At 36.6% G+C, this 14682-nt stretch overlaps 1 protein-coding gene across 1 annotated transcript in view; it reads left to right on the top strand.

The window, feature by feature from the left end:
* mgl (low-density lipoprotein receptor-related protein megalin) overlaps positions 1-14682 on the top strand; it is a 188165-nt gene that overhangs the window by 163560 nt on the left and 9923 nt on the right. The window contains exons 36-50 of the mRNA XM_019044291.2: positions 544-851; positions 1710-1920; positions 2447-2707; positions 3314-3497; positions 3718-3899; positions 5806-6029; positions 6608-6831; positions 7730-7941; positions 8607-8790; positions 9456-9678; positions 10246-10581; positions 11127-11370; positions 11938-12229; positions 13252-13579; positions 14261-14553. Of these exons, the coding sequence (XP_018899836.1) occupies positions 544-851; positions 1710-1920; positions 2447-2707; positions 3314-3497; positions 3718-3899; positions 5806-6029; positions 6608-6831; positions 7730-7941; positions 8607-8790; positions 9456-9678; positions 10246-10581; positions 11127-11370; positions 11938-12229; positions 13252-13579; positions 14261-14553 (3706 nt within the window). The remainder of the gene's footprint in view (positions 1-543; positions 852-1709; positions 1921-2446; positions 2708-3313; positions 3498-3717; positions 3900-5805; positions 6030-6607; positions 6832-7729; positions 7942-8606; positions 8791-9455; positions 9679-10245; positions 10582-11126; positions 11371-11937; positions 12230-13251; positions 13580-14260; positions 14554-14682) is intronic.

The raw sequence follows: 14682 nt of genomic DNA, 5'->3' as shown, positions 1-14682 counted from the left end.
ATTTGCCTTGTTGGCTGCCCTTGAAACCTAACTGCAAAAGTTGAATTCAAAAATGTTGTTAATTCCGCTTCTTTTCCTGTAGCTCGGTCAACATTTTAATGGTAATGAATTTGAAAGCCCTTAGTTTCCTCTGAATGTTGACAAAGATATCATTCTCTCATGAAAAGTTTTGAGGGGGTGGATTCTCGTATATTGTTTTGCCTTACTGGCACCCTTCTCTTTACCTGAAAAAATTTTCCCCGATTTCAAGTCCTTCAAGAAGCCCTAGAGTGTGCACGAATTTCGCATGCAAGCTATAATGGACAATTCATAATCCAACCAATTCTCGAGCAATTATACTAGCAGAAAAATTTAATGTTTGCCACTTTTGCATGTAAAGTTTCGAAGTATACTTCCAAAATAACCTTGAACTTCTGGAAACAGAGCATCCTCATGTGAGGAAGTTCAGCGCCATGAAAGATGTTACTACCATTGCTGAAAATAAAGCAAATGCAGCTCTCTCTCTTACTTATTTTTAATTATTTACCTTAAAATTTTTTCCAGGGCAATTTGACGAACGTAGTGGGGGTTGAGTTTGACTACGCTGACCACAAACTTCTCTTCACTCAAATACGACCTTTGGCAAGAATAGCGTCTCTTGATAGCAGTAATCCCAGCAGTTCTCAAATTAAACCAATCATCAGCCGTGGAATCAACCCTGAGGGAATTTCTTACGATTGGACCCAGAAGAAAATCTATTGGACGGATTCTTCGAATAACTCCATCTATGCTATGAACCTTGATGGTTCTGATTTGGTCATGATTGCCAGAGTTGAACGTCCAAGAGCGATTGTCGTCGATCCTTGCAATGGGTTCGTATTAATTTTTTACTCATTGGATCAGTAATGTTTTCAACGTTGCTGCTTAAAACCTTATTTTTCAAAAATTAATCAAAATACTTTAATTCTGAAGCAGCAAGCATGTTTATCTACGAAATGAAATATATAACATTTTTGGATTTTTACGAAAGAACTGGTTCACTAATGCTCGTTAAGTTTATGAGTGCTTTTCTACTCTTGGTCGATTAAATGAATTGATTTAATGTAAAAGGTTAAAACTACAGTAAAACTTCGATTTAACAAATTTCTGGGGACTGGCGATAAACTTCGAGGAATAAAAAATTTGTTAAATTGAAACCCGCGAAAAACCTGAGTTTTGGCCACAATCATTTTTTTGAATTATTCGGTTTCTCCAGTTTCCTGTACACAACCCCCCCCCCCCTCCCCACCTTCTCTTAACCCCGACGATGTACAGAAAATTGGCGGGAAAAAAAATATGAAAGAAGCTTATTACAAACATGCTTTCCCCAGCATTGCTGTTGGACGCGCGGAAATTTCCGTGCATTCGTTAAATAGAGTTCGATTTACATGGTAAAGATCGTACCCGTATTAAGGATTTCTTTCGTTAAACCGAATATTTGTTAAACCCAATATTCGTTTTGCCGAAATTTGTTAAATAGAATTTAATTTACATTGAAAAGATAGGGACTTTTTCAGGACCGCGAAATAAATTCGATAATTCGAAGAATTTGTTAAATCGACGTTTGTCATATCGAAGTTTTACTGCATATGCAAAAAATCTGAATATTCAAAAATAATGAGTAAAATTTCAGATAAATCTCCTTTCGATAGAATCTTTTCATGAATATATATTTGGTTTTGCTCTTTCAGGTCACTGTATTACACTGATTGGGGAAGATTTGGTACGTCAGGGAAAATTTTCCGCACTACAATGGCTGGCTCTTTGAAAAAAGCGATCATCGAGAAAGATTTATCACAGCCTAGTGGCTTAGCAGTTGATTTTGAAGATAGAATGTTGTATTGGACTGATGCTGTCAGAGAAAAAATAGAAAGATCCACTCTAAACGGTGAAAAAAGAGAGGTAAAATATATTTTTATCGTAATTTTGTTATTTTACAAGATTATCAAAAATTATTTTGGTAACTGATATTATTTTATGTTTGCAAAGTGTCAAGGTTGAATAATACTGTGTATCAATATGCAAATATTTTTTATCATGAAATCATAATGATGGATGGTCGAAAAGAAATATGACAGAACTTCTAAACTTGAAGGTTTTTAATAATACTCCTAATATTAGTTTTAAAAGCAAGATAAACAATTTAACCATGCACTACCAGTGTAGATGAACATGCGTGTCAAAAATGATGTCATGCCATGCGATCTGTGTTCTAATGTTTAGATCAGACTGCGTGAAGAGTGTTAATAAAAACCTTGAATAAAACTGAAAAATATAATGAGAGGCTTTATTCTTTTATCTTCAGCTTATGAAACATCGATGTCTTGTCAGTCAAAAAAAAAATTTTTGTTGAAAAATTCGAAAGCCTTAAATTTCTTCTATAAAGTTTACAGTAAAATTTAATAAATGTACAATTTATGTTTTTTAGGTTTTAGTATCAGCAACTATTTATCCATTTGCAATAACAGTTCATCGCAATTATATCTACTGGACAGACCTACAACTGAGAGGTGTGTATCGAGCGGAGAAACATACCGGCGCTAATATGATAGAGATGGTGAAACGTTTAGAGGATTCTCCAAGAGATATCCATGTATACTCCGCAGAGAAACAGAAATGTTCAGTCAATCCTTGTCACATTAACAACGGTGGCTGTGCTCAGTCCTGTCATCCTGCTCCGAACGGAACGGTAACTTTGTTTTTTCAAACTTCGGTTCTAAACATTTCTAACATTTGCATTGGAGATTCTTTCTCGTTTTCCACACCAGCATCAAAAGTAAACCGGGAAGTAAATCATATCCAGGAAGAGCAAAGGAACTACACAGTAATTGATCCTCTGTATTCTTTCTGAAATCGATTCAAAATTTATTGTGAACATATTTTAATGCTTGTCAGTGGACAAACTAAATATACAAGTTTCTAGATCTTGATAATAATGGAATAGATAGATTGGATAGATGTTGGAAACTTCCTGCCTCTTTTGGTTACAATCAAGGAATCCAAACTGTTCTTGATAGGTATTTGGCATTTTGCATGATTTCTCTGCAATTATCCAAGAAAATTCTCCAAGAATTCCGAAAATGTATTTTGCTCCTTGAAAATAGTAGATGGCTCCTAAAAATCGGGCTCTCTGACCAAGGTGACTGCTTTTTAGGAGGAAGACAAAACACTTTACATATATCTCTCCCTATCAACTGGTTTTCAAAACCTCTTGACGAACCTTGCCAATCATACGGTGCAAATTCATTTTCAATCAGTCCGGCATACTTTGAATCTTCGCTTTTTTTGCTTTTAGACTGAATGTAAGTGTGATGACAACAGCAAGTTGGTAAACGAAGGACGCATGTGCGTATCTAAAAACTTAACATGCGAAGCGTCTAAATTTTACTGTCGCAATGGCAAGTGTATCTCGAGAATGTGGTCTTGTGATGGAGATGACGATTGCGGCGACAACAGTGATGAAGATCCAAAATACTGTAGTAAGTATACTAGAAATTACTCTTTTTGGTTATTTTTTTGGAGTATAATAGCTGATCTTGTATCTTGTATGCAAGTAATCGAACAATTGCCGAAAACATTATTGCCAAGTTGAAAAATTAATAAAATAAAGAATTGTGTTTTAGGTATTTTTGAATTATTGAGATTATGCCCTTTGTTTATTATTTGTTCAACCTAAAGACTCCTGTCTTCCTTTTCCAGCGTACCATTCATGTAATCCAAATGAATTCCGATGTAACAATGGCCGGTGCATATTTAAATCATGGAAATGTGACCATGAGAACGATTGTCGTGACGGTTCTGACGAGTTGGACTGTAATTACCCAGCCTGTGCTGCAGGTGAATTCACTTGTGCCAATCATCGTTGCATTCCTCAATCACAGGTAATTTTTGTTTGTTTGTTCGTTTTTTTTTTTTTGAGAACATATTAATTGAGGATTTACAGATTGAAATGGAGTCAACGGAAACCTTACTCAATTAGAGAAGATATCATACTTACATTTGTCCCTGTGATAAAGAAATGGGAAAGACACCATTTTTTGCTACATCATAACATCCCATTTAAATTTTTAATTCTGAATGTTCATACTATGTGCAATACCATGAAACTATTCATCTACTATCACAAACAGCTCATTTTCAAGGACTGTAAATTTTAGAAACAAATGCCTTTAATTCTTCGAAAGTTAGCATAAGAGCACCACCTGGTTCATTAATTTAAGTTCCTGTGAGGTCTTTGGACTAAACTAAAAATTGAAGGGTTACGCGTCATGTAGCGAGGAGAGCACTTCGGTCAGACGGAGAGCTCATGGACAGTAGATTTTAAAAAAATGCCTTTAATTCTTTGAAAGTTGGCTCAAAAGCACCACCTGAGTCATTAAATAAGTTCCTAAAGGGTCCTTGGACTAATCTCATAATTGCAGAGGGGCCGATAGGAAACGCTCAATTCTCCAATGAATGAGTCGGTACGCTCCTAGATAATAGCAGCGAACACTTTGAGTCAGATGAAACCTAGGAATTCAAATGCATTGTATAATGCATCATATACTATCTCCAAAATTACTCCGTAGGTATACACCAAGCAAAATTAGACAACTAATCAGGTACTTACATTACATACAATTATCGAAGCTAAAACGCAAGCACTGACACTTGGATTTTTATTAGAAACTAATATGTTTGTTGTTGATGAATTTAGAATCCCGGCAGATTCCATCTTTCGCGGTTCCTTTTTACGAGGTACTGAACACAAATATAATATAATAATATAATAAAACTGCACAAACATGATTGATTTAATTAGGTATTGATGTTGTTGTTGCGAGGTTTGTTGACACGGGGTTACGACTGGTTACGAGCAGCAAGAAGGTAGCGCTCTCTATTGTTTTCGTTTCGAATTACGGGGATACGCGCTAAGGAACTGGCGCTCTTGGCGGGCGGGTGGTGAACCATTACCAGCAGGTAGATTCGCCCGCCAAATTTAAAATTTGGACGATGCTAAGCGAAAACCGTTTAGTTTTAAGACTATTTAAACATCGAATAGTCAATCTACCCATTGAAGTAGATTTTTGATGGCTTTTGACCGTGCTTAAGGAAAGATTATAACATATAATCGTATCTGAAGTATGATGCCAATGAATCTAATGGATCCTAATGAATCGTAGAAAAGCTAAGATTTTTACGGATCGCCGTCTTTAATAGGAGGCATCATTAATCAATTACATATTTAATTGAAGATGCCTCATAATATCGACAAGTCGAGTCCGAATGTATGAATTCATCCTATATCTCGAAGACATTTACAATATAGTGCAGTGGTTTGAATAAAAATTTCATAACTATTATCCTGCGATCAAAATTCCAATCAAACTTTATGATTTTGTAAAATTGGCAGTATTTTTCTAAATATTGCAGTAAAAGTGTCTATGCCGGCGCGGAGCGCCGGCAAAAGCGAGAAAGTCTTGTGCGATCTTCGCACCATGATGGGGGGCGAAGCCCCCCCACATGCCGGCGCGAAGCGCCGGTACGCGGCGCTTGCGCCGCGCATAAATTGGCCGGAGGCCAATTTTTTCTAAATGCAATTGCGTACTTACTTTTAAATTTTTCTATTACTAATGTTATCCTGCGGACAGTCCTTACAGACCACTGGTAATTAAAACGACCAAGTGGCCAAAATAAAAATTCTGTGTCTATATAACTTTATTTTTGGAATCGTTCTCCATCTTGTTTTTTTATGTTTTCAAGCCATTTGTGACTAATTATTTTAATGACTCATTGATTTTTTCTCAGGTATGTAATGGAATAAACGATTGCAAAGACAATGTAACTTCAGATGAAACGCACGATCGGTGTCCAAGAAACATGACATGTCCCGCCAACCATTTGAAATGCGAGAAAACAAATATTTGTGTCGAGCCGTATTGGTTATGCGATGGTGATAATGATTGTGGAGATAATTCTGATGAAGACCCACTGCATTGCGCTCAGAGAACTTGCCCACAGAACAGTTTCAGGTGTGTTTGTAGCCTCTTATACCATTGTCCAAAAACGTCTTAACCATTTGAAACCTTGGTCCTTGAATGTCCTAACAGGCAGAACTAATTTTCTCTAAGATCAAGTTGTTCAAATTTAGAATTTGTGTTTTCTTATAATGACTTTAAAAGTATGGTGAAATATAATGCAATGACTCAGGGTAATCGAAAAGTCCAGCACCACCCATATGACCTCCAAGGTTCTTGCCCCTGTGGTCCCTTTAAAATTTTGGGTGTTTCCAAAAATCGTTTCCTTTGACCTTGGACCACTCGTAGAATTTCAAGTTTCCACCTCAATTAGCTCAAAATTTTCAGAGATGATGCCTAAATTTGGTACTCCAGAATCCTTGGATCGTCTTGTATAATGTGTGCATACCCATGAAAATTGTCATGAGGTCCGTGGTAACTCATGGATTGGAGTGATGTTTTTGGAACACGGAATGGTAGGATTTAGCATGTAATAATCTAAACATTCTAGAAAAAGGAAGAGCTGGAGACTCTTCAATCAGTTCAAATTTTTAAATTTTTCTCATAAATTTGTATATGATCCATGTGCACAGGTGTCCCAACCATCGATGCATACCAGCAACATGGTTCTGCGACGGCGATGATGATTGTGGTGATGGTACGGATGAACCGCCAGATTATTGCAAATCAGAAGGAAGGACATGCTTCGGAGACTTGTTCACCTGTGACAATGGCAACTGTATTCCTCGAATCTACATTTGCGACGGCGATAACGATTGTTTGGACAATTCGGACGAAGATTCGCGCCATCAATGCAGTCAGTATCTTTCTTACCTTTGTTATCTTTGGCATAACTCATCCTTAAATGTCGTTTCTTTAATAGTCACTTTCAGAGAAAATGTCTATTTCCCATTCGTCTGATGGTGTCATTCCAGAACCACTTCTCCCCCCAAAATCTGAAATCAATCTTTTTTTAACAATTTAGATCACCTTTAAGTTTTTTTCTCTAAGATTTTCTAAATTATTACCCTTCCTTTCTAATTAAATATCATTTCCTTTACATTTCATCCGAAATAAAGTCTCTAGATAACTTATGCCCTGAGCCTTACAGGCTGATAATTGAAATTAATAGACAAAGCAATAGACAAAGCAGACAAAAAGAAAAGGGAGCGATCTTATCGGTGGAAGCAGGTGGTTGCAATGGACAGAGGAGGTAAGTAAAGAGGTTAGTTAGTCTATTGACTAACTGTCAAGAGACTAACAACATAGCAACCCACATGAGATCTTATAGTTAGCTCATCACTTTCCCTCCTTGTCCGTAACAACCACCTGTTTCAACCAATAGGTTTGCCTAATTTTCCGTTTGTCCTCTTTGTCCATTGCTTTGTCTATTGATGTCAATAATCGGCCTGTTGAGAGGTTCTAGAGTCACTAGAAAAGTCCAGTAGGTAGCCTCTATGTTTAGATGGAACATTATAATGTCCAAATTTTTGCAAGTCTATGAGTGTTTATGTATGCATAAATAAAAAATTTAGGAGATGAAATGAGAAACGATTCCGGACGAATAACGAATCATAAGTTAGCTTGGCATGTGATTTTCTTCAAACGAGTTTGGAACTTTGCCTACATCATAATGTTTCAACACTTCTTGAAGGTTGGTGCAATAAGCAATCTTTTGTTTCCATGAATCTCACCGATAAGGTTTTATATTTCAGACAACAGAAAGTGTGATGATGAAACCGAGTTCACATGTGTTGCAAACAAAGCATGGGGTCGTGCTCAGTGTATTCCGCGCAAATGGCTCTGTGATGGAGACCCAGATTGTGTGGACGGAGCGGACGAGAACTCAACTGCACTACATTGCCCTTCGCCCCCCACCTGCTCACAAGATCAGTTCACTTGCGGAAACGGTCGTTGTATTAATAAAGTAAGTCTCTCGTTCAGCCTTCTCCTAGGGTAATTCATCAGCTGGAATTAAAAGTTGTTCAAGTCAAACAACTTTTTTCTTCATCGAAATTTTCAATACCTTTCTCCGGGTAATAATTCCTGAAAATAAGTTCTGTAGGTATTCTTTACCATCATAAAAAACCGCTGCTGGTTTTTATTATTAATTGTAAAATTTTTCTATCATTGAATTTGATAATGGAAATAACTTGCGTTTTAAATCTCCCATGCATTCCCACCCTAGTCTTTTTGGTCTAGTGGATTTCGAGACAACCTTTTTTAAACTGTCATGAATTTTGGCTTTTCGAATTGATCATAGCCTCAGAATGACCGAATTTGAAGGAAATTGCTTCAAGGAATTATTTTTTTTAGATGATAAGTGATCCATCAAGAGTTTTAAGATAGATGATTCTCCCAATTTCAGGTGAATAATCTGCATAATAATGTATAGGAACAGAGACTCTATAAAATTAAACAAAATCTTAAATAAATCTAGTCCCATCATTTTTAATTTTTTACAGAGATTTTCTATTTTAACAAAGTTTCAACAGCTAGAATCATGTTTTTCCAACTATTAGTACTGAATCTCAATTATCTTCACCTAAGTATTCTCCTCTCTAAGCGTATTGACGTATTCTCTCTGTACAGGGTTGGCTGTGTGATCACGATAATGATTGTGGCGATGGTACAGATGAAGGAAAGAACTGCCACTCGCAATACAAAACCTGCACACCTCAAGAATTTTCATGTCAGAATTTCAAGTGTATTCGCAACAGCTACAGATGTGATGGCGAAGATGACTGCGGAGATAATTCCGACGAATTTAATTGCAGTAAGTCCATTTATAAACAAGACTTACCCCTCACTGGTTCCAGTGTATTTTCAAAAGACTCCATCTCTTCAACATTTCCGAATAGCCACATGAGAATATCTCCTCGTTTTTTAGGCACATTAATTTGTCTCCCACTGAAACCCCTAAACCTAATGCATGACCCGCAAACCCTACCTACACGCTCAAAGTATCATGATCAATGTGTCTGCAGGACTGATAAACAGAAAATGTGGAAAAGTCAGTTAAAACATTTTTACCCAAAAATTTCAGAAAATCCAATGAAAGCGATCAAAATGGCTGCACTTTAAAGTATCTTGAATAATTTTTTTTCTAAAAACTGCAGACACCTTGATGAAACAAACATCTCGACACACTAACTCTTCTTCTTTTTCAATCGCAGCATCATACAAACTTGCATAGTGCAATTACTAATCCAGAAGAAACAGAGGAAGGGGAATCTTAAGCGCAAGCTCTTTTTTACCATAGGTAATTTTCAAAATCTCTCCGAGTAGAAACATGTAGTTTTATGATTGGGATAATACCCACATGATCCAAGTATTTCGTAAAAAATCGATTTTCCTCCCCTCTTCCAAGTTAGCAACTCACATTCTTCTTCTATGTTCAATGAAAAATGAGATTTAAATTTTGTCCCTTTGATTTTTCAGAGAAAAACACGACAACTTGTCCAACAGGACAGTTCCAATGCAACAATGGTCAATGTATCGATTACAACTTGGTGTGCAACAAAGTATCTGATTGCAGTGACGACAGTGATGAGCCACTACACTGCAATGTTGACGAGTGCTCAAAAGTGGATGTCCATCAGTGTGGCCACAAGTGTGTGGATACCCCTACTGGATATTATTGCGAATGTAATACCGGATACAAGTAGGTTCTTCCCACATATTTCTCCATATTTTAAGCCTCAACCTTTTTTTTTACAATTGTAAGGTATCCTTTTTTTGGGGGATCAAGGCTAAATCTATCACTTGCATAATCAATGACAATTTCCTATCACTTGAATCGAATGTGGTGCCAAATGCCCTTTGAAATCGGATTGTGGTTGGTTTAGAAATTTTCTTACAGTTTGAAGGAAAATGGAATTGGCGATTGAGTCTTTTTGAGAACGAATGGACTTATTTAAACATAGTTTACTCATTTATAGTCAAATTTCTAGTATTTCAAGCTTTAATGTGGCCAAAAACTTCCATTTACACATTCTCTATGTAAAATACAAGATGAAAAATCTCTATGATAACTTTCGACTGCTGATTTGCATTCGTGATGCTATCTAAATGGTCTTTAAAATACTTTTTTCTGTTTGTCACTTTGCAACAAGATCACCTGTGGCCAAGCAATACCAAACCACCAAAAACCCAATTTTTTATTTTTGGCATTTGATTCTTTTTGTGAATGACCAATTTAATTAAGCTCATTTTTTTTTTCTATTTCTAGATTGCTTGAGGATGGAAAAGCATGTGCAGATATAGATGAATGTCGGGAAACTCCTGGAGTCTGTTCACAGTTTTGCTCCAACACTCCTGGTTCATACTACTGTAAATGCGATGAAGCTTACTATGACCGAGAAGCTGATGAACATTCATGTAAACGCAGAGACCGCTCGCAGCCATGGCTCATTTTCACCAACAAATACTATGTTCGCAATATGTCCCTCGACGCTTCTGTCTACTCTCTAGTTCATCAAGATCTACTCAATGTTGTTGCCTTGGACTATGATTTTAGGGATCAGAAAATGTACTTCTGTGATGTCAGTGCCAAGACTATTTACAGGTATAGTTAGACGTTTCCCCTCACCAATCTCAGGTTTTATTTTCAGGTTTTTACAAAATGTCACATCTTTTTATGCATTTTCTGTTGGAAAGGCCAATTAAGTATCAGCTTTTGGAATCGTAATTCAGGAGTGGATGTGAGCCAAAATTATATGTTGGCCCGGGAGACAAAAAACCCAAAATATTCCTCAAATTCAACTATTTTTAGGGCATTTGGGGATATTAACAACATTGCCCACTAGATTGCAGGCTGATTTTGTTGGCAATCTACAATGCATGAGCTCTGGAGCACAGGGACAAATGTTTTCTCCAAACATCCTTAAAAGTCTGAAATCACTCACATTTTTCGTCTGCTAACCTGCTCCTAGCATTTGGTTCTGCCCATCTTTAGAATAACAAAATACAGGGACCACAAGTGTCTGCGGTGAATGAAGTATTAGACGGCTACTGTTTACATCCAAAGCGATTCTTTTGGACATAACACCTTTGTAATCATCCTTCAACGTTTGAAGTCCATCCTTTCTTAATAGTTTTTAATCATTTCAGGACGAACATTGGTGCAACTGAAAAAGAAAAAGTTATCCATCACGACAGCCATGGACTAGAGGGTATTGCTGTTGACTGGGTTGGCCGAAAACTCTATTGGCTTGATCGACACAGTAAACAGTTGGACGTTGCTGAATTGAACGGAACAAACAGGAAAACGCTAAAATCAGGCATTCAGGATCCCAGAGGCCTTGCTGTACACCCTGGAATTGGTTATCTGTTTTTGAGTAGTTGGCATCTACAGGTAATTGTTATTGTTGAAATTTGGAATATCTTGTGATTCATTTAAGAAAGCTTAGGGGCTCTTGTTTTGGAATCTTAAACTTTTTACAAGTTTACCTTCTAAATGTTTTTCTTGGATAATTATGATCCTCTTAAATATTTTGCATGGCTTTACTACTTATCAGCATTGTAGCTTTAGCTACAGTTTAGTGTTAGCAACTCTTTTCAATACAAATCACATAGCAAGTGTTTGAATTGAATTTTAAAAAATCTGATTTTTACTTTTAACAAATCGATGATTAAAGCAACGATTGATCGGAAGTCTCCCACCTCCCTTCCTGCAAACATCAGGATTCTACCTCTATTATTATACATAATACAATCACTAATGTATTTACAATATCATATTAATGCACATCCGAGTTTGGTGGGATTAATTTCGTGCATTTCATTCAAAATATCAATTTTTGACCGGAATTAAAAGTGTAGAATGAATATTACATGTTATAGAAATCTTTTTCAGCCAACGAGACTAGTTTTTTTGTGCTCTATGGGTCTCTCTCATCAATATTTTGCTTTTTTTCGTTAGGCTTACATTGCCAAAATGGGAATGGATGGCTCCAACATGACACGAATCCTGACTCATGAAGATGATGTTGCTTGGCCCAACGCTTTAACAATTGATTACTTCTCAGAAAGGCTTTATTGGGCTGACGCTCATTTGGACTACATTGCTTCAGCAGACTTTGACGGCAAGCATAAGCATGTCGTCCTGTCCGGTGAAAAAGTTCCGCATGTATTCGCCATCACACTATTTGAAGATAATCTATTTTGGACTGACTGGAACCTGAAGTCCATTAATCGTGCCAATAAATTCACAGGTACTTTATTTTGTAAAAAAAATTACATCAATATACGTATTTAAAATACTGAGATAGTACTAGAGATAGTACTAGAGATAGTACTAGATACTAAATATTGAGAAATTGAATAGATTTACCTGCACTTCGTCACCTTCCAGGCAAAGTATCACAAGCGCCATGCAACGTTTAAAAATTTCCGCCGCCATTATATTTTTTTACAGAGAAATTGTTCAACGAAGCTGTCCGAAAATTTCACTGAATTTTCTTTGTGCTGCCGATAAAATTTAGTGAAATTTCCAAACAGATTCAACCAACAATTTCTCAGTAAAGAAATAAAATGGCGGCGGAAATTTTTAAACGTCGCATGGCGCTTGTGATACTTTGCCTGGAAGGTGACGACTTAACGACACTAGCCCCATGTGTTGGACACAAAATGCTGTTATTATTTTCTAAGTACAATTTTTTTTTTTCACATTTTTGTATTGTAAAATAACTCTTCTTTTTTTCATTGTTTTTGTAATTTTAATTTCTTGATATTCTGTTTGGAATCCTTTCAATCACTGTTCCAACTCAATTAAAATGAAGTCTACTCACGATTTTGCCTTGGAGAACAAAGATTTCTTCTCCCGTGGGCATCCCATTTTTAAAAATTACGTTAAAGTAGAAACTACGCTGGATAGGTGGGCTAATTTTTCACATTTGTAACTAAAAATGTTGATTCTAAGAGGAAGAAAATTAGAGGGACAAACTTTGTTCAAGTTTTGACTTTTTAAAGTATGTAGTGTAGATGGAAATGCTTTTTCAGTTACTCAGTCCTAACATTATGACACAGGCCAGTGTATCGTCTTGCAATAATAACAGCAGATCTATTCTGAATGCAGCTATAAAATTTAGATAGTAGGTAATTGAACCATTATTGCTCTCTTTTTCATTGGTTTTTGATTATTTTGTTCATTTTTTTTTTTTTTTTTTTTGAAGAAAATTTTAAGCACTTTGCAAACTTATGGCATGTCACCACTAATTTAATTTCTATTTGACAGGTAAAAATTTCGAAATTCTGAGGAATACAACTCATCGGCCGTATGATATTCATGTATTCCATCAGCTACGACAATTACCATATGTGAATCCGTGCGACAGTGACCATCACAATGGAGGTTGCTCTCACCTGTGTTTACTCACCCCTGTGCCAGGCGTCGACGCAAGTTTGGATGGATATAGCGACTCCAAGAGCCCTGTAACTTACACTTGTGCCTGTCCCAACCAGTTTTACCTGGACAGAGACAACAAGACATGTATCGCCAACTGTACTTCAGGCCAACATCGTTGTGGAGGCGAGGATGAAAAATGTATTCCTTGGTTCTGGAAGTAAGTGCCTTATTAACGCTCTGAACTAATTCATCCCAAAATTGTAGGAACCTTTTGGCCAATAACCTAATTCTCAAATGCGATCCTCAAGTTTTAAGGAGCCAAGAAATGTTCCAGTGATCTGTTTCTCTCAAAATTAGGCTGTTGGCTCCTTATTTGCACAGGCGTTCTAACGACCAGTGACTGAATCTAATTTTCCTTCCAATATCTATCTGAGTGAAAAAATATTTTTCTGAAACTTCTGAATTTATCCATTTGTTAGTTTTCTTCTGGCTTACCTGCTTCTTCTAGAATAATTTAGTGCCGTCAGAAATTTTTTAAGCTTAGTGGCTAACATTATTGTTGAATTACTAACAGGTAAAAGCTTGAATACAAACTTTATCTGAGGGGTAGGTGTATCATCAAGTTATGGTTGCAAGTTACATATAAACTAAGAAGAGAACATTTTTCAACAAGGAACTAGTATTTCCCGTTCCTTTCATAAACAATGCATGTGGCACCAGTTTCTCTATGCAGATTGATGCTTTTGTGGGAGAGCTAAAAATATTAGTTCCCTCTGTTGTTTTTCTGAGTTCTGAGTTTTTTCCCCCATTGATACCATTTCTTATAGTTTGAAAGTGAATATTTTGAAACTGTTTCATGACAGAGAACCAAAGTTTAATAAATTTCTTTTGTCTTTAGGTGTGATGGGGAAAAAGATTGTAGAGATGGGTCGGATGAACCAACAACCTGCCCTCCGCGACACTGCCGTGCTGGCCAATACCAGTGTGACAATGGACACTGCACTTTATCGGCAACTATTTGTGATGGGACTGACGACTGTGGTGACAATTCAGACGAAAGGCATTGCGACTTACCGTGTCCAGATCTTGAATTCAAATGTAAATCTAATGGACGATGTGTGCTCAATGCTTGGAAATGCGATGGAGAAGCTGATTGCAAAGATGGCAGTGATGAAGATCAAGCCATGTGCAGTAAGTGAAACATATTTTTTTTTGTGTTAGTTTAATTTGTACGGTATTATTATCAAGATAGATTGAAGCTGGTCCAATCTGGATACGTAAAAAAATTAGATGGTCAGAAACGGCACGCCAGACCAATGC

Source organism: Bemisia tabaci, chromosome 5, assembly GCF_918797505.1.
Source record: "Bemisia tabaci chromosome 5, PGI_BMITA_v3".
NCBI lineage: Eukaryota > Metazoa > Arthropoda > Insecta > Hemiptera > Aleyrodidae > Bemisia > Bemisia tabaci.
Note: the sequence above shows the minus strand (reverse complement) of the source record. Positions and strands in the feature narration are given on the sequence as shown.